We start from the raw sequence: 19,449 nt of genomic DNA, 5'->3' as shown, positions 1-19,449 counted from the left end.
CTACGGTGGAAACGGAGCTATTCTAGAATTAATCGTCAGATGTACCTTCGCGATCGTCAAAGATCATAAAGTCATCATGGTCCACTTCATCTCCTACGATCTTAGTCCAAGCCTGCTTGACCATGTCAATGACCTCATCTTCCCATGTCAGATCAAGACTGGAAGGTGGGAAGCTATAGACATGGGGCGAGTGCTTGTGAATGGTAGCCGAGGACCCGTCATTACTGAGTCGACCCGACTGGGTATATCTCATGGACCAGAGTACCATGGCCTGAGGACCTTCGGCGTGGAGAAGCCGGTCGACAGCACATTCAAGCAGAGTGTGGCCTTCTGGCCCAGAAAGGGCGACACTGCCGTAGATAACACCTAGTGGATTCAGTTAGCCATATGAACCCAAGACAAATCAAATAAAATGACAAGATGATTGTTGTGCTCGTGATCAGTAGATGATAGTATGTTTTCATCAATGTAGTTACAGACAATGTAGATAAGTAAGATATTCATCATACGAGCTGAATATAGAGGGGTGGGTTGAGAAATCGCGAAAGAACAAGGTGAACTTACTCTGCTGTCGGGGACAGTCGCCAGTGTCACTCGAGTGGATCTGGAGGTACACCGGGGGCGACTGTGGATGGCTGAGAGTGTCGCCAGGGAACATAAGAACGGTACTGGCGGGGAGAGGAGCACCTTCAGTGGTGATGGGGAACAGTGAAGTGAAGCTCGAAGAGACAACAGTAATCGAACGGGCCACTCGAGCACTGGGAAGAGGTTGACTTTGGCTAGGGAGATCCCAAAGGGAGCCAATCACGAACTTGCTTCGGACTGACTCTCCGCTGGTGAGCTCCAACTCGACCGGATATTCTTCTTTTTCCGCCGTCGCTTCAATCTCTTTCAGGGACTGAACCCCGATAGCGAGAGCGACTGCACCTCCGCCTACAGCGCAAGCGCGACAGGCAACCTGAAGAATCTCGGAAGCACCGCCGTATTTCGAAACCACGCCACCAAATCCAGGTCCCATGGATCCGATAGATGACAGATGTCGCTGGACTCTGGGAACAGCGTATTCCGCGAGGGTATCTTGTGCAGAGCCTTGAGACAGCGAGAGCGAGTGAAGAGCGTGGAGCAGGTCATCTGGAACACTGAACTTAGTAGACAAATATTTGCCAAATGGTGCTGACAATTCCTCAGCTGTGTCGCTTCCATTGTCGTCTTCGGATTTGCTTATGTGTCGCAAGAACCGCATCAACGTCCTCTTGGACTTCATACTGATATGGTTATCAGCGAAGACATCTTCCCGGTTGCCAGGCACGCGATGGAAGATGTTAGTAGCAGCGAGGTCATCCGACTCAGCGGTCGGTACGCCAGTGTGGATCCACCAGCTCCCAAGCGCGACGAACTCGAGCTGGCGATAGACCTTGGAAGAGATTAGGATAGAGATTAGTGCCGAGCGGGTGTAGAGGAAGTAAGGGGATAAAGAAAGTGTATAGGCTCGACTGGCAGCCAGTTTGGGACGGATATCCGGGGTGCCTGCCATGCGCTCGCTCCCCTCGGAGTCATTCTGCGAGGGGGGGCGAGCGCGGTGACTCTGGGGGATGTTGGTATGTGAATATCTTGGCATCTTCAAACGGGGACCGGCCAGGATCTATCAGAGGACAGAAATCAGCGATAGGCCGAGACGCAGGGCAGATTCGGCAGCTACCCACGTTGGTTGACACTCGTCACCCATTCATGAGCTTCCTCCAGACTGAAGGCCGCATCTGGTCCTCCATAGTGTGGATTTTGGTCCAAGTGAAGAACCTTTTTGCCGGATCTTGAAAGTGCCCTGAGATAGCAGTCAGTGACTGAAGACTTACGATAGACGCCTTTGGAAAAGGATAGAATACTCACAATGCCAGCAGAGACTGGGACAGCCCAGTACCTGCAATGATGACATCCCACGTCGTATCGGCGAGAGACTCCATGGCGTCCAGTGTCACGATTGAGGTTTGAGCTGTACCAGGTAAGTTCGGGGAATTAAGCAGAAAAAACTGCGAGTCTCAAGGCATCAGACAGGTAATTTCCTAGCCCAAACAAGCATCCCCGAGTCCCGGAAAAAAGAGGAGCTGTCGGAACTGAGAGGAGGGGGAAAAGAAAAAAGAGAAGAAAAATCGAGGTGGAGCTATTTTGTGCGTGAAGGCGGTGAGGACAAGCGCAGTGGAGTACAGTCAGTTAGTCAACAACATGGAACTTGAGTGATTTGGTATTTGGGCTATTAATTGGTCAATTAATTAATTGATGATGATTGATCGCTTGAAATTACTTAAGACAACCAAGGTTATCTCAAATTGAATGTGAGTAGTGCCGGTGCAGATGTGCAAGATCTATCAGGAGTATTGTAGTATGAAGTACTACAGCGGCACACACCAATTTTGAAGGTCATCATGTAATGGACGTGAAATTATGGGTATATAGATCTATAAATTTACAAAGGATATGATATAGGTAATTCCGTAAGAAAATACCTTATGAAGAGACCCCGTGTTGAGTCGGTTGGGTCTGCTCCAATAAGCCTGCCTCTCCCCACCCATCAAGGATCTTCGCAACTTGCTTGAATGCGACCGGCTTTGTCAAGAAGAAATCCATTCCAGACTCAATGGCCTCCGATTCGTCTTTCTGACTGCTCAGTCCAGTAAGAGCGATAATTATGGCTGGCTTTTCACTGGCATTGCGCTCTTTCTCAATTGCGCGGATATTCCGTGCTGCCTCGAATCCGTCCATGACCGGCATCGAGATGTCTATTCAAATGATAATTAGCTCATTGTTCATGGTTTCTCTTACTATGCACGTTGAAATGTTTCTTACCCATGAATATGATATCGTAGCCTTGCGTTTCTTCTTGCACGGCGGCCACGGCTAGTTGGCCATTTTCAGCCGAGTCCAGAGTCGGTATTTCTCGTTGCTTCAAGAATGTGAGCATTAAATTGAGGTTGATCTTGTTATCTTCGACGACTAGAATGCGGGCCACGTCTTTCTTGCTGGAAATTTGAGGTGATTCGGTCGATGTGTCACTGATGGCGCTCAACGTATTGTTAGGTTTCGATTCGAGTTGTTTCTTGATTGGTGGCTTCAAGTTTTCAGGCACAATGTTGAGATCAGCGATAGAAGGAAGCGAAAGTGGATGTTGTAAGCATTTTCGAATAATTCTCCCAAGCTTGTGGGGACCGCAGGGACGGTGAATGATATCGACAAATTTGGTGGCTGGAAGCGAATTGACCTTTATCGAATCATGACCGACACCTTTGGTATCTATTTGCAAGAATGCAGGATCGCCAGTGACCTTCTCATTAATCTCGGACTGCGAAGGAATTTCTTCGACCAAGAGGATATCGATGGTTTCCCCTGACGATGGTGAGACCAGTTCCAGACCAAACCATTCGGTTAGATAATGGGAAACCATTGACCAGAATGGGTGCTTGGAAACGCTGTCAAGCTGCAATCCCCAAATGGCAACCTTGCGTCCAGAAAAGTCCCTTCGAATGTGACTCAGATCACTTGTAATCTCTTGTCGCTGCATTAATTGGGACATGGAGCGCATGTCATTCACACAGTTATCTGGCTCTGAACGATAGAGTGGCACGGTTACTTTGACAGTGGTTCCTTTACCAACTTGAGTTTGGACATTGATATTTCCGTCGAGTGATTTGAGTAAACTGCGAACAATGGAAAGACCGAGGCCCGATCCGCTTGCTAGAGTGTCTTCCTGCGCGAATGGTACAAACAATCGCCCACGGAGGAAGTCATCAGAAATGCCCTTGCCAGTGTCGGATACTGTCAATGTCACTAGATCTGGTCTTTGTGCCTGTTGATGGGTGTTTTCAGAGCTTTCCTTTACCTCAAGGCGCACCAAAACGCGGCCTTCAGAGGTGTATTTCATTGCGTTGCTGAAGATATTCATGATGATTCGTCGAAGGGCTCCGGGTGCAGTGTGATATACCCAATTGTGATTCGCGATATCCAGATCCACGAGAACATGTGGCTCAGGGACGCCACCTGTGATTGAATTCATTGAATCATAACCAGGAGATTGATGTCGCTGGCTATACTGATGACCAAGACTCACACCTTCCACCACCTCTTCGGCCAGAGCAGACACATCAGTCACTGTGTATATGTCCAGGTGAGCCGCAGAGCGATGTTTCATTCGAAGATTGGGCGACTGGTCCCCTCGTTTCTTCAAATGTCGTAGCTGTCTCTCAAGGGACACGATCTTGCTGTAATCCAAAACTTGGTTCATCGTGTCAAGCAGAGTTCGGCCACAAGCATCGATAGTTTCCATCAGTGAGCTTTGGTATGTCGTTAGTTCTGTGCTTTGCATCATCTCTGCTGCTGCTAGTACACCGTGGAGAGGGCTGCGAAGCTCATGACTGCAGTAAATGATGGTTAGTATCCTCATGGTTTTAATCATAGGGATAAACGTACGAGATACTGCCCAAGAAGTCCCCTTTTTGTCGGTCAGCTATAAGTGAATCAACCCGATTGCATTCTGACATGATCGAGGTTCCAAATCCCAAAAGAGAGCTGAGCTCCACTAATGGATTGAAAACATTGCTTTCGATTGTGTTCCAACAGAAGAAGCCACCAAACCATTGCGAATGGGCCGGGTTCCACAAGGGCACAAAAATAATCTGGGATGCCCCAGGGAAGCACTTGTTTAGAATCGAATTCTCTGTGGTTTTCCTCTTTTGTGCCTTCATTCGTTTTAAAGATGGGTTCTTCCTCCCACGGGGTTCAGGTGATCCTTCTGATTCCTCACTATCGGAGCTGGATAACAGGCCATCCCGATGGAAGGACCAGATATTTCCTCTGCTATATCGATTAAGCAACCGACGCAGAAAGTCTTCGTCTAAATTTGAAATTGAGCAGGACAAAGGCGTTCTCCTTTCCGTACCACCGTCTTCTGTGGATAATGCCAGGACGGTGACGGCCTTGCTGTTGTCCACTGAGCTCGAAAGCTCACTGTCAGACCCACTGTTGTGCATTGGATCGTTGTCAGATTCGACAAAAACAACACCATCATTTCCATTCAGCTCGAGGCTTTCACGAATCAAGTTGGCTGCGCGTCGGAATGTCCATGAATTCCCTCGATGAGTCTCCCCTTCATCTTTCGCCTTGTTCTGGGACCAGTTATGGCCATAGTTTGAATCAAAGCTGGATGGAATGGATTTCTCGACCGATAGTTCAGAGGCAGAGTCGAGAGAGTATGCACTATTGCTGCGAGATCCAGAACGTCCAGATGAGAGGCTGCGACCATCCAACTGGTCGTTTGAGGTGCGATTGGTGCTAATTCCGGATGATCTGCCAGGTTTTCGATAGTCATCTCCCGCAGCCGTGTCTTGTTCGTTACTCGTAAGACTCGACTGCCCCTCAACGAAGCAACTTAAACCGTGAGACAAGCGGGAAGCTCGAAGACCCTCGGATGCCTGACGGCTGACCTTGAGAAAGTCCATAATGAGCATGCCCATATGTGCCATGGTCTCTTTCTCAAGATGGGTAAATTCAGCATGAGTTTTCGTATCCAGGACAAAAAAGCAGCCTATGTTGATATTACTTTCAGTCGTGAGTGGTGTTCCGGCATAAAATCGAAAGTTTGGCTCCTCTTTTACAAAAGGGAGAGTTTTGTAGCGGTCATCTTGGCTGAGATCGTTTGATACCAGGAAGTTGTATTCTCCAGTTAGTCGATTGGATGGGGCCAATGCAATGGTATCCTAATGATAATTAGAAGCTATTTTCGACGGAATTGCACAGCGGCGCAAAGGAAGATATGCGAATAGTATTCACCTTGCATATTTTCCATGAGCTAGCGTCGAGTGTCGAGCAGCCGGTATACACGCCGTCGCCAAGGAAATCGTATTTGCCATCGCCTTTCGTAGTTTGAGCAGCTTGAGCGATGATGAATTGCGAGTCTCGGTTGGATACGCTTCAGAACAGGTCGGTTAGTCTAGACTGCCAACATCTGAGCTCACATTTTCCCCTTCTCACCTGATAAATACCCGGTCCACATTCAAGCGGAATGCAGCCAATTGCGCAAAGGATTTTAACGTAGTACTGGGTTCTCCCAGTACCATAGATTCGGGCAAAGACCCCAATGCAGCCCATGAATCTTGTGAGCTTTGCGTGGTGCTTCGCTCCGTTAACACTGATGGATCACGGCTTTGATGGATAGATTGATCATCGCGAGATACTCGACCTCTCTGGGAAGAAATGCCGCTGGATAAAGAAGCATTCTCAGAGATTGTTCCTAGGCGCTCTGGCCGGAAGTATCGATACACCTCTCGGGCGCGACGGCCTGCACTGTGATACGCCTCCATCACCGCCGTTGGGGGTGATTTTTCTTCCATGACGAGGATCGCGGGGATGCGATCGATTAACTAGATTTGACTGTGAAGGAAACTCCACTATGCTTTGACCATGCCAGAATAAGAGGAAGCTAAGGTGCAGAGAGGTGTAGAGAGGAAGAGATGTTGAGAAAGTTGGTATTTCGAAATTAGAAAGATGTTTTGTCGATCTCATGGGGCGTTTAGATTGACATCACCCAGAAATAGAACGATTTTTTTTTCTAGAAAGAGATGAGGGGGAAGGGCTAGACTGGAGGGGCAGACCCGATCTTGAAGGAAATTAGAAAATTCCGGAGAAAGTAGACGTGAAGTCTCGTATTGGGAGGGGGGGGTCGCACTGAGATCATTCATGGAAGGTCAAACCTGCAAATTCACGGGTGGCGTTCCAGCCACTGGGGCATGTGGCTGAGGAAGAGGGTTCAAAGTTTGCTTGGAATATTGTACTCTGCTGCGTATACGAAGACTTTTGTGCCCAGGTGCCTGCTAGTAGGAGCTTCGTGAATAGGAATTTTTTTTACAGTAGGGGATGTATAAGTGACAAGCCGAATCAACAACTGTGATTCGCGGGATCAACTCAACAAACAAGAATGTCATATCAAGGGGGCCGATTGCAAAGCGACCCATGGGAAAGGGATACCAAGGACAGAACCAAGGAACATGACGAAACCCGTGGAGATTCGATGTCGTGTTGCATCGGCGATCTCCACGTCTCCACGCCTGCGCTTTGTCAAGGGAGCCTCTTCCGGTCCGGCACGGCATTCCGCCAATCAGAATACAAAGAACGATCTAAGAATCCCCAAACAGCATAATAGAACATCGCAGAAATATTGCCTCTACTTTGGAAATATTTCAAAAACAAGCTACAAGTAGTAGCTTGTTTCTAATTAGTAATTTTCCATAAATACGATATTCATCTGTTCTAGTTAACCTCATTGGCATAGCCATAGAAGATCCTTGACCCACTAAGATCATGAGCTTTCTTTGCGACATGCCGATCATATGGCCTGACTTCATAGGTAGCCTCTGCAAGCGATATGGTGAGTTGAGTCAGTTGACTGCAAATTGTTTAGGGAGATATTTTGCCGGAACTTGGCTATGCTAATAATTGCAGTAAACCTGGATAAGTTCTCCGTACCAGCAGAGAGCAAGGAGAGCAAGGAGAGATAGATGGTGGCGGGCAGCTGAAGACCAACAGACCATGCAGATGATGTAGAATGCCACTGCCTGTGAAAGCGTATGATGGTTGTGATAAAAATACTTGACAACAACTCAAAGTAGCGCCAGGTAAAAGGAAGCATTTTTTTTCACCACTGGCAATTGCTAGTAAACCCCATGAGACACGCCCATGGTCGTGGTTTTCAAGCTGGACTCGTATAGATAGGATTCATGTGCTAAGAGAGGCGATATGCTCCTATTTAAAGTCCTCAACGACAAACAAGTAATATGGATCCTCACTAGCTGGTTCTCATTCCAGTCCATTGGACCGGGATATTTAGGGTCTGGGGCAAACAATGGGGCTGCTCTGAGACCAAAAAGCTGTCTGTTCCAACAGTCCGCGGTCTGGGCTCCCCGGTGTCCTGCCTAGATCCACCGCCCCTCTCTCTCTCTTCCCTTCCTCTCTCTCCTTCTGTTCTCCCTGCTTCTTCTTTGCTGTGCTACTTGGATTCTTTGCTCTTTGCTCTTTGCTTCCTGATCCCCGCTTCCAACTTCTTTTCACTTCTATCGTTACTCTGAGTTTTTGTAGTCTTCAAGTCGGGAGCTTTAGTCTCTATCTCTCCTATGAAGCTGCCTATCCTTTCAAAAATGGCTGATTTCAACACTTCCCAAGTGATGGGTGTAACATTCGAAATTACGACCAGGTGAGTTCCGTTGCGTATTGGTGACTCTTTGATTCCAAACCCTAGATTATTAACACGGTCGCAGGTATACGGAACCGCAGGCGGTTGAACTGGATGCCGCTGGTCTTATATGGTATGTCCAGAGTGATATCGCTTTTTTTCTTCTTGAAAAAAGCAAGAAGATAATACGATTAACATGGTCCCTCTTAGCTCCGCAGAGGACCAAATCTTGCATAGCGTGGTCGCGGTGAGGAAAGTGACAAAGCCCTTTGGTTCATCTATCCTGGCAAAGCGGGCGCTTCGTGAAATTAAGTTACTTCGATATCTGCGACACGAAAATGTTCGGACCCAATTCAACCCGTCAAACCACCAGAATTTTAACTAACCTCCTCCAAAAAAACCCAGATTGTTGGCTTGAATGATCTTTTTATATCTCCAGCAGAGGACCTGTACGTTCAGATCAACGATCTACTTAGTTTGTCGATTTCTAACTTCCGCAGGTACATTGTCACAGAACTCATGTGGACAAACTTGCAAAGGCTTATTGACCGAGGCCCAATGGAAGATGCCTTTGCAAAATACTTTTTGTACCAAATACTGGTAGGAACACCTTGCCATCAGCAAACTCAAGATCCCAAGTTACTAATGAACTTCTCTAGCGAGGACTCAAATATGTCCATTCTGCAGGCATCATCCATCGTGATCTTAAGCCAAGCAGTATTTTAATTAATGAAAACTGTGACTTGAAAATAAGTGGTTTTGAACATGCACGACTACAGGGGCCCCAGATGACCGGCTATGTTGTGACCAGACTTTACCGAGCGCCCGAGATCATGCTCACCTGGCAGAAGTACTCAGCCAAGGTAGATGTCTGGAGCTCAGCCTGCATATTCGCTGAAATGCTACAAGGAAAGCCACTTTTCCCCGCTAGTAATCATGCCGATCAGTTCAATCAAATTGTGAAACTTTTGGGCAATCCGCCCGTGTGGATCGTGGATATGATTACGAATTCCAATGTAAGTTTGGACATTGATGTTATGGAAGATACCACACTATGGAAAGAGAGCTAACAAATCAATAGACAAGAGGATTTGTTGATTCTTTGCCAAAGTGTCAGCGGAGGGACTTTGCAGATGCTTTCCCCAGCTTTTCCCAGCAAGGTATGTCTCTTCCCCGGAAAGAAAGCGAAGACGGCAATCTAATATCACAACAGCAAATGATTTACTCGAAAGAATGCTAGTATTTGACGTGAACGAGAGGATTAACGCCAGGGATGCACTTTCACACCCATATCTGAAATTATACCATGACCCGGCCGATGAGCCAGTCGTCAAGGAAACGTTCGATTGGTCCTTTAACCAGGCTCATAACTCCATTGAGACATGGAAGCGCGTTGTGTATGTTTCTATCCCAACAGGCTTTCTTCAAAAGACGAAACAACTAATACAACAGACATGAAGATATAAGGAAGTCTGGAAATTCCGAACATTGGAAGTCAAGAACGGGCTCGCGATGAACATGAGCATGAAAACGAAAGAGGAAACCGTTCCTATCAACATTGTTTCAACATCGGATGCCGATGGAAATTCCTTGACGGGAGTGGACGACTTTGATGAGATATTATCTTCATTTTGTCAAAACTTTGACGCGGGCGACATGGCTGCACAGTATCCAACCGCAGAAAGCATTACTGGATCCTCTTAATTCTTCATTCTACTTTGTGATCGGCTGGCTCGAGATTTTTAATGGGCTTATTATGATTTAATGATACTCGGGGCGCTTTTTCTTTTCACATAACAAATATCAATTGTCTCAAACCGAGCATCTTGCCCCAAAAATAGAAATCCACGATAGATCTTGAATTCATATTGTCGATCTATACACTACACGTGATGTGATGACTCATCAAGTCGAACGGAGCCCACTTTAAAAGTGGTTTTTTCCTCCCACATTTCCTTTTCCTTTCTCCACGCCACCCCCAGTGCTTGCACAGCCCGATTGTTCTCTCATGACTATCTCGGGTGTCATGACGAAGGCCTTCACTGGCCGACGTCGTGGGGGGTGGCAGATGAGAATCTCACTCTGTATCTGCTGCTCTAGATGGTTTCATTTGATAGAAGCGGTTCGTTTTGTAGTGATACATTCATTTGTCTACTCTGGTGTTGGTGTATATCCATCTGCTCTAGTTTGATAGACCTCGTAGCTATAGTATAGTCATGGGCGCAAGCCCCGAGTCATGTTGCTGCGCGGTTGCATGCTCCATGTTTGATGCATTCGAGGGTGGGCAGAAAGCCTTCTGCCCAGCTTTGAGTTGCGCTGGGTGTGGATGCGAAAGCGGGTGAGCCAAAGACAAGAGCCTCAAACGTGCCTGCTCGTGGGCCGATTCTCTGTAGCCTGATCGGAAGGCAACTGTACATGTCTTGATGGCAATAGCCCAGAAGGTCACCCTGTAGAGAATATGCCGATGTGTGCAAGCCATTGGTTGCAAAGCTGCGTCCTGCTTCACTCCTCATTACCCTCCACCACGCGCGCCCGAATGATCTTCAATTCGTCCATTGGCCGATCCTCGCCATTCGTCTTCACCAGTCCCATCCGTTGAATCACTCGCATGCCGCTCTTAACCCGACCGAAGATAGTGTGCTTGCCATCGAGCCATGGGGTGGGCGCAAGGGTGACGAAGAATTGACTACCGTTCGTGTTGGGGCCGCTATTCGCCATGCTGAGAACGCCAGCACCGGTGTGCTTGAGGTCGTCGCGAATCTCGTCTTCGAATTTCTCGCCGTAGATAGAGCTTCCTCCTCGACCGGTGCCGGTAGGATCACCAGTCTGGACCATGAAGTTTGGGATGATGCGGTGGAAGACGACGTTGTTGTAGTAACCTCTCTGCGCGAGAGTAGAGAAGTTGTTGCAAGTCTAGATATTTGAGTATCATTAATGAACATGATGATTCCCGTCATGACGGAGCTTATAGCTTAGAGATTAGCTTACCTTGGGCGCATGGGTATTGTAGAGCTCAACCGTGAAGGAACCCTGCGTGGAGTCAGCCTCTATTCATTGGGATTGGATGGGATTGTGACTCCAATGCCTGCAGTGCGTACCATGGAGGTGTCGAATGCCACTTCGGTCGCCATTTTCGAGGATATTAAGGTGTGAAGGGCTTTGGTCTTTTTCTTTGCGTAGAAGTTCGCGGGAGGGGAAGAAAGGAAGAAGAAATGCGGGACCTTCAAGGTTGTCCACGGAGCTTTGGGCGGTGCGGGCAGTTTACTTTTGTCTTTGTCCACCTTGTCAACCTCGACACTTCCACTTCCACTTCTCCTTCCACTCTTGCTTTCCCTTTCACTTTCCTCTCTATCCTCATTTTGCCATGCTTTGATTCATCATTCATTCATTTCCTCACATTCACTTCGACTATCTCTACCAATTTACTCCAGGGGAATAGAGCTATCGCTCGTGTGACGTACAATGTCGGACGTTCACGATGTGAGCCCCCTCGCCGAGGTCTTGGGACAAGCTCTCTACCATTTTGACCGCATGAGGCCACTTCTTCCAACATATGGTCACCTCCTTGTTGCCGCTATTTTCCCTATTTGGATCGGCGCACATGCTTCCCTATCACGACCTTCCTCCGCCGCAAAACCACCCAAGAAAGACGAAGATAAAGAAGATGACACCGATGACGAAGATGACGAAGATGAAGGCACGGTACAAAAAATGGAGGGCCTGGAGCCATCGGATGCCTTGATGTTTCCTTTGACTGCTGGACTCACTCTTGGTGGCTTGTACTTGGTGATCAAATGGCTGGAAGACCCCGCCATCTTGAACAAGATCCTTAGCTTCTACTTCTCTCAAATGGGCCTCTTCTTCGCTGTCGCATTCCTGAAGGATATCCTGTTGATCTTTCGATCAATCATCTTTCCGAAATACTATTCTTCCGGGGGGAGGCTGTGGCGAGTGAACCAATCTAAGCGCGTTTTCCAAGCCGGTGATCAAGTTCGACAATCACCACTCCCTGGCTTCTTTGGAAGGATCCCGCTTCCAGGAAAAGTTATGGCTTTGCTTTGGGCCACTCGGAATGTCTCCTACCAGCGACTGAAGATGCGTCTTCTCGTTCGAGGTATCATTGACGGCAAGGGCCTTGTCGGCCTTCTCGATCTCTTCAGTGGCATCTTTGCTCTGGGTGCTGTCGGATACTTTGCATTCATTACCAAACCATGGTGGTTGACTAACTTCCTTGGGTTCAGTTTCAGCTACGGCGCTTTGCAATTCATGTCTCCATCCACATTCTGGACTGGTTCTCTGATTCTCGGATCCTTGTTTTTCTATGACATATACTTTGTCTTTTTCACACCCCTGATGGTTACGGTCGCGACGAAGTTGGATGTGCCCATCAAGCTGTTGTTCCCTCGACCGGCGGGACCGAATGATGACCCTGCTGTTCAAGCCCTGGCAATGCTGGGACTTGGAGACATTGCCATTCCTGGAATGATGGTAGGATTGGCGTTGCGATTCGATCTTTTTATCTACTATCATAAGAAGGGCATTCAAAAGGCACAAGCTGAGAAGAGCGAGTCGATTGTGAAGCCGCAATATCAAGCCGCAGTTGGTTCATGGGGCGAACGCTTTTGGGCGCCGACAATCCCATCGCGAGAGCCCGAACTTCAGCCTCCCTACCATGATGCTCGATCTTTCCCTAAGCCATACTTCAAAGCCAGCGTTGTCGGATACGTCCTTGGGATGATTTCCACGTTGCTGGCCATGCAGTATTCCAATCATGCTCAGCCAGCTCTTCTCTACCTGGTTCCTGGCGTTCTGATTTCCCTGTGGAGCACTGCGTTCTTCAGAGGTGAAATCCGTGACATGTGGGAGTTCTCCGAACGGGGAAGAGGTAGAGGAAGAGAAGGATACAGATGGAGAATCTACCGAAGATGCTAAGAAAGACAAGGATGAATCGACTCCTGAACACAAGAGTCTGTTCAGTCGAATTCTCTCCGGGGATCTGAAAGCCCTAACTGGGGGGTCTTCATCAAACAAGGTTTCTGATCCCAAAGGAAAAGATTCCAAAGAGCAGAGAGACGAAGTTTCCGAGGATGAAAATTCCAAGGAATCCGATTCCGAAAAGGAAGGGGAAAAGAAGAAGGAGACTGAGAAAGAGAAGGAAGAAGAGAACTTGGATCTGGTATCTTTCTCAATCTCCTTCCCGCGCAAGTCTGCTACCAAGAAGGACTCCCAAAATGAGAACCCCAAGCCTGAGGATGGCATGGTCTTCATTCCAAGGGTTGATCAATGTGATGAGGAGCCGCCGACCAAGAGAAGGCGAGGAACTCCTCGAAAGAGCTAAAGTTGGTGCTTGAAGCTACGCATAACAACTTGGGATTGAATGAAGCGAATATCTCCACGCTGTAAACTCGTGCAATTCCCCCCCCCCTTTATTCAATGGTGGTGCACTAAATAATCACGATTGAAATGGAATCATCATGAATATTCACTAGTAAACCCAACCATCTTGTATAAAGTTCCTAAATGTTCGATTCGTGTAGACTATTAGTTGTCATACTTGTGGCCTGATGCGTAAGGTGTCCACCCACCGCCTCCGATAGTGAAATTATTCTGCCGGACTGGAAGACGGCGTTTTTGATGAAGAACCTGCCGATCTTCAATCTCCGATTGCAAGATAAACTCACCCTCGTGAAGCTCAAATCATGGCTTCCGCTTCGACGGCTGCCCCTGCAGCTCCTAACTCGCTCTCTCTTCCCCCTTCCCAATTTGCGCGCCTCCAACCCCACGCATACCTTCTCGCCCACCTCTCCCCTCCATCATCCAGCAACCAGCCCTCAATCCGTGCCAATGGCCGCGCCCCCTCTCAATTCCGAGTCACATCCGCCAATGCGGGCTCTCTGACCCATACTAATGGTAGTGCCGTGGTTCGTCTCGGTGACACAACTGCCGTATGTGGTGTCCGGGCCGAAATTCTTCACACCGACGACATCGCCTCGTGGAGTGTATCGCAGTCGACAAACGCGAACAAGCGCCGACGCATCGGCGAGACCGAGAAGGAATCCGAAACCGCGGATGAAGAAGATCGCGCACACATCGAGGATTTGAACCTGCTCGTCCCGAACATCTCATTGAGCACGGGCTGCGCACCAGGCTTCATTCCCAGCGCACCACCCTCCGCTCTTGCCCAATCGCTCTCTCATCAAATCCTCTCTCTTTTGCACACTACCCGTCTCGTCCAAGCCGAAGACCTGCGCATCTGGTACCAACCGCCGAACCTGGGACCCGAGGAAGCGCAGCAACACAACGACGAAGAACAAATGGACCTAGACGCAGGAGCCAACGAGGAAGAAACCAAACCCGCCGAGATCAAGGCATTCTGGGTTCTGTACATCGACATCATGCTGATTTCTCTCGCTGGGAACCCGTTCGACGCCGCTTGGGCTTCTGTCCTAGCCGCTCTACGCGATACAAAGCTACCCAAAGCCTGGTGGGACGTTGACAATGAGAGTATCCTTTGCTCAGACGATGTGAACGAATCGCAGAAGCTCTCGTTGCGTGGCCTTCCTATCTCCAGCTCATTCTGCGTGTTCGAGGCTGATGCTGCGGCGGGCTGGCGGGCTGTTGTCATTCCTGATGCCGAGGAGCAAAAGGCTCAAGATAGCAAGCACGGTTCACAAAAATGGATTCTTGCGGATCCGGATGGATACGAGGAAGGTCTGGTGCAGGAGCGGGTTCATTTTGTTGTTGACAAGGAGGAGGGTAAGACGGTTATTGTGAAGATGGAGAAGCATGGCGGGTGGACGGTTGATAGTGAGGATTTGAGGCAATTAGTGGATATCTCGGCCCAGAGGTGGGATGAGATGAAGTTGATACTGGATCAATGTTAATGGGTAGCGGACTAGTCGGATGTGAATATGATACCACTGCATACAAGTTTATTTACAGTAGATTGACACACGCAAAAGTACAAACAAGATAGCATTCTTTCTTTACTGACCGAGGGCTTCATGTTCTTACTAGCCCTGGAGGGCTAGTAGTACTAGTATGACAAAACTTGAAGGATGCGGTCATAAAAATATCCCAACCCAGTACCAAAAGACCAAGGAGTTCCACATAGAGTGGTCTATTTAGGGAACTTGAAATTCCTGACCTACTACTACTAGTAGTAGTAATTTCCCGAGCTACCTAACTACCTAGGTAGGTAGGTATTCAAATTAGTATGTGGCATGATAAATGGGCAACTATACTTCTGATCAAGTTCCATGTGAAAGCCATACTATACATGCAAGATATTAGTACACAAGTACTGGACGGAGTATTTATCGGCTATTCTGTATACATTTAGTATATACTCCGTAGTATGTAGCTAATATGGACTCTGTACTCTGTGCTCTCTACAAGTCAAGCATATCTAAATTTATCTACTCCAGAATGGTGGCTGGCTTGGTAGTTCCTGTTGCTTGCCTGCCCGCCCTCGTCACATTGTCACCTCGTCACACCGGCACATCCTCCGAGAGCCACATTGACCATGAACCTCTACACCAGCCAATGACAGAACTCGGCTGAAAAAGACCTTCTCTACCTCTTCGAGAAGATGACGAGCAGATACTCCCGAGCAATCAAGACTAGGCGCCGGGGAAACCAGGTACGGAGTACCAGTTGAACTCTACCACCCCGAGCTCATTACTCCATGATGTGAAATGGTTTCTAATAATAATCCATCATCATCGACTCGCCATGGCTGGTTCTTCAGTCCCCCCCCACCACGCTAATGCGGCCCGATCACCCCAGTCACCCCGTTGGCTGCTTCGATTGGTGCAGATCGGGCCCGAAGGCGCTAATCCATCACATTTCACTGGGGAGATACCTCCGCACCACCGCCCACCGTGGTCTCCCTGGCAAAGCGTTGCTCGTTGAGCTCTTTCAGGCCTTCGATTGGTTCGCTTTGGGAGGAAATGGCTAATCATTGCAGCTGGTCACGGCGCGACGGCGCATTGAGTGCTTGGTGCTACCCCCACCGCTGTGCCCAATACATCTAGTCCAGATCTCCCCCTCACGATTCCTTTTTCGTTTTGCTTCGAACTTTGATGACACCGGTACTGATACCTGCTCGAGCTTCCAGCGAGGACATGAGATCGAGGAGGGTCTGAAATACAGGAGGGTGTGTATTTCCTAGATTGCGGTGCGATCTACAAGAGAAAACAAAACAGTATGTCTATGCTCTATGCCGATGCACAAACATGCGCAAGCAACAGGAGCTCACGAATATCTTCAAGGTCCTGAGGTCTCGGGAAAAAAATCCTTATCGACCAACTCAATCCTAGTTCATTCACTTGTACCTGCCAGTGGGCATCCGCCATCATGTGGAATTCAATCTCCTCCCTCGTCAAGCGGGTTCAAGTCCCAGTCACCGCATCGACGACGCACAAAGAGCTTGTTGAAATGCAACGGGACCCATGGTCTCAGTCTGCAAAATACGGATATGGCTTCGTTTACTTTGCGGTAGTGTTGCTGGTCACCACTTCTCTCATCCGATTTTATCACATTTGGGGCGACAAAATGCGAATCGCCTACTACAAGGAACACAAGGAGCACCGGCCACATCTACAGCCCGCAGCATCAGAAATAGTCGAAGAATACGAACTGCCTAGTGCAGGGACAGATGCCTCAAGTGCACACTTTTTTCCCCCGACGTCGCAACCTGCTCCGCCAAAACGACGTGAATGGATCGTCCAGAGAATTGTGCCGCTGAAGAAGGCGATCGCGCTGATGCGCTGGGTCTTCTATCGACCGATGCCAGTGATCAGGGTCGGGAAACTCGAATTCGTTTTCCCTTCTTTAGCAGTGACAGCAATCGTATCGATTGCTTTGATTTTTGTGACTCTCTACTGCTTTCTTCCGCAGCCTCTTTACTACTACTCTATCGCTCTGGGGTCACCACCCCTGGCAATTCGAGCCGGTATGCTGGCTGTCGCAATGGTGCCCTGGATTGTAGCACTGAGCACAAAGGCCAACTTCATTAGCATGCTCACTGGACTGGGACCTGAGCGACTGAACGGATTACATCGTTGGTCTGCCTACATCTGTCTATTCCTGAGTTTGGTGCACATGGTTCCGTTCTATATAACGCCCATTTGGGAGGACGGTGCAATGATGAACTATCGCAATTTCATCACGCTACCGATGTATGTCTACGGAAACGGGATTGCGGCTATAGTCCCTCTCATCGTCCTTTGCGTCCATTCGCTACCCTTTCTGCGCCACAAAATGTATGAACTGTTCATTGTGATCCATATCCCGGTGTCATGGATCTTTGTGGCCATGCTTTTTTGGCATACAAAGAACTTCCTCTCTTCATGGGGTTATCTCTGGGCCACGGTCGTCATTTGGATTATTTCCTACGTTCTCCGGCTTTTCTATTTGAATTGGTCGAATCCATTCCGAACCGACTCTTTCATGATTGGAGAAGAGTCGGCCATAACTCTTCTCCCACAGGGTGCCCTGAAAGTGACAGTGCCCACAAAGATGCGCTGGCGGCCTGGCCAATATGTCTTTCTGCGCATGCCGAGAATGGCATTCTTCGAAAATCACCCATTCACAATCGCTTCTCTTTGCAGCGATGACTTCCCGTCTGAGTATGGAGAGGACTATCGTGACCTGACCCTGGTCTTCCGGCCATTCAAAGGCTTCACACGCAAAGTGTTCAAAAAGGCCCTGGAAAATGGACCTTTTAAGGTCTACTCGGCACTTTTAGAAGGGCCTTACGGCGGAATGCAACGTGAAATGTCCGCCTTTGACGACGTGATCTTTTTTGCTGGTGGCAGTGGTATCACGGCGATCGCTAGTCAATTGCTAGATTTGATCAAGAAAATACGCGATGGCAAGGCTGTCACCAAGTCCGTCAAAGTGATATGGGCACTGAAAACAGCAGAAACGATGGAGTGGTTTCAAGAAGAGCTACGAATCTGCCGGGATAACGCGCCACCTAACATTGTGAACTGTCATTTCTTTCTCACAGGCCTCGGTCAAGAAGACCAAGCAGGACGAGACTTGGTCCAAGAAAAGATCTATGGAATGCTCCAAGGAATCGATAAACGAAACTCAGCATTCATTCGCGAGGAGGCAGCTGGCGACGCAGAGATCGAGAAGGAGTTACGTCGCGAGAACGAGGATGGTCTAGCTGCTCTTCCAAACGCATACACTGCTTCCCACATTTCCAACAGCCGCCACTACCAACCACCACCAACAGATCCACATTCTGGCAGCAGCTCACCGGGATTCGATTTCGGATTTGGCAAGAGTCTCCCACCAGTACAAACTACGTTTGCGTCACGAGGGAACACCACTCCACGCTACGCCTATTACCAACCTCCATTGCGAAGAGAGAATTGGAAGACAGACTACTTCCGCCCGAATATCTCCCAAATTCTCATGGACTATTCTAAGAATTTTGGCCGACGGGCCTGTGTCTTTGTCTGCGGCCCCCCTTCAATGCGTGTTGAGGTGGCCAGTACGGTGGCCAGGTTGCAGACGCAAGTAATGTTTGACTCGTCCAAGGACGAGATTTTCCTACATGCCGAGAACTATAACATCTAATCTCGTGGAACGACCTCGGGAATGTTCCAAGATTAAGGCTCGCTTTCACGCTATTTTTGTTGATTCGATACCCGCGGCGTTTTGAAGGTTCTTTTCAAGCCTATGTATATATGCGCATAATCATCCATTTTACATATATCTGTACCTCCGTACCGGATTTCCCATGCAAGGTCTTGGCTTTCCCTTTCCGTTTTGGTGCTCAGTGAGCACTGCTTTTGCTCACTGAGTAGATCTGAGCACGTCTCTGAGCGCGCTGAGCGGATCAGTGAGCCTGATCTGGGTACTCTGATTTGCTCTCTGAGCATTGCTTACATGAGAGCCAGCGGTCTGACTCAAGCACCCCAATAAAACGCAGCACGCTACGTACCCCTCACAAAAGATCTCAGTCCGGGCTCAGACTCACTGAGCATCTCTGAGTGATCAGTGATTGCTCTGTGATTACTCAGAGACTGATCAGAGGCCTTTATTGAGCACCCAGCCTACACCCGGCCTATGCCAAAATTGGTACCCAGCCCCACAACAGTGCTTCAGCGGAATCTTTTTTTGATGGCCTACTGAGCTTCAGCTTCTTGAGGTGTCTTTCCTATTCCCGGCCCGGCCAACCTAGAGCAGATCGAAAGGGCGCTATGACAACAAAAATTTTA

At 48.6% G+C, this 19,449-nt stretch overlaps 7 protein-coding genes across 7 annotated transcripts; 4 read left to right on the top strand and 3 right to left on the bottom strand.

The window, feature by feature from the left end:
- Nucleotides 1-28: 28 nt before the first annotated feature.
- Nucleotides 29-1,961, bottom strand: N7533_003300 (putative Rab geranylgeranyl transferase escort protein; the record flags this gene model as incomplete). The annotated part of the gene is made up of 4 exons (XM_057099950.1): nucleotides 29-366; nucleotides 565-1,642; nucleotides 1,723-1,822; nucleotides 1,888-1,961. The coding sequence occupies 4 exons, from the start codon at nucleotides 1,959-1,961 to the stop codon at nucleotides 29-31; spliced, it is 1,590 nt and encodes a 529-aa protein (XP_056965086.1).
- Nucleotides 1,962-2,502: 541 nt separating this feature from the next.
- Nucleotides 2,503-6,377, bottom strand: N7533_003299 (GAF domain-containing hybrid sensor histidine kinase/response regulator; the record flags this gene model as incomplete). The annotated part of the gene is made up of 5 exons (XM_057099949.1): nucleotides 2,503-2,774; nucleotides 2,842-4,403; nucleotides 4,459-5,744; nucleotides 5,818-5,956; nucleotides 6,019-6,377. 5 exons carry the CDS (start codon nucleotides 6,375-6,377, stop codon nucleotides 2,503-2,505), a joined length of 3,618 nt encoding a protein of 1,205 aa, XP_056965085.1.
- A 1,800-nt stretch (nucleotides 6,378-8,177) lies between these two features.
- On the top strand, nucleotides 8,178-9,916 carry N7533_003298 (Mitogen-activated protein kinase hog1; the record flags this gene model as incomplete). The annotated part of the gene is made up of 9 exons (XM_057099948.1): nucleotides 8,178-8,233; nucleotides 8,298-8,349; nucleotides 8,388-8,552; nucleotides 8,618-8,661; nucleotides 8,713-8,812; nucleotides 8,872-9,228; nucleotides 9,294-9,372; nucleotides 9,426-9,609; nucleotides 9,673-9,916. 9 exons carry the CDS (start codon nucleotides 8,178-8,180, stop codon nucleotides 9,914-9,916), a joined length of 1,281 nt encoding a protein of 426 aa, XP_056965084.1.
- A 798-nt stretch (nucleotides 9,917-10,714) lies between these two features.
- cyp1 (putative peptidyl prolyl cis-trans isomerase (CypC)) lies at nucleotides 10,715-11,343 on the bottom strand (the record flags this gene model as incomplete). The annotated part of the gene is made up of 3 exons (XM_057099947.1): nucleotides 10,715-11,125; nucleotides 11,201-11,242; nucleotides 11,311-11,343. 3 exons carry the CDS (start codon nucleotides 11,341-11,343, stop codon nucleotides 10,715-10,717), a joined length of 486 nt encoding a protein of 161 aa, XP_056965083.1.
- A 331-nt stretch (nucleotides 11,344-11,674) lies between these two features.
- N7533_003296 (aspartic endopeptidase) lies at nucleotides 11,675-13,550 on the top strand (the record flags this gene model as incomplete). Its single annotated transcript, XM_057099946.1, has 2 exons — nucleotides 11,675-13,032; nucleotides 13,079-13,550. The coding sequence occupies 2 exons, from the start codon at nucleotides 11,675-11,677 to the stop codon at nucleotides 13,548-13,550; spliced, it is 1,830 nt and encodes a 609-aa protein (XP_056965082.1).
- A 361-nt stretch (nucleotides 13,551-13,911) lies between these two features.
- On the top strand, nucleotides 13,912-15,096 carry N7533_003295 (3' exoribonuclease family protein; the record flags this gene model as incomplete). The annotated part of the gene is made up of 1 exon (XM_057099945.1): nucleotides 13,912-15,096. The coding sequence occupies one exon, from the start codon at nucleotides 13,912-13,914 to the stop codon at nucleotides 15,094-15,096; it is 1,185 nt and encodes a 394-aa protein (XP_056965081.1).
- Nucleotides 15,097-16,570: 1,474 nt separating this feature from the next.
- On the top strand, nucleotides 16,571-18,805 carry N7533_003294 (putative metalloreductase transmembrane component; the record flags this gene model as incomplete). The annotated part of the gene is made up of 1 exon (XM_057099944.1): nucleotides 16,571-18,805. The coding sequence occupies one exon, from the start codon at nucleotides 16,571-16,573 to the stop codon at nucleotides 18,803-18,805; it is 2,235 nt and encodes a 744-aa protein (XP_056965080.1).
- Nucleotides 18,806-19,449: the final 644 nt, after the last annotated feature.

Source organism: Penicillium manginii, assembly GCF_028828005.1.
Source record: "Penicillium manginii strain IBT 31320 chromosome Unknown utg000002l:1.0-5564898.0:1.0-5567710.0, whole genome shotgun sequence".
Taxonomy (NCBI): domain Eukaryota; kingdom Fungi; phylum Ascomycota; class Eurotiomycetes; order Eurotiales; family Aspergillaceae; genus Penicillium; species Penicillium manginii.
Note: the sequence above shows the minus strand (reverse complement) of the source record. Positions and strands in the feature narration are given on the sequence as shown.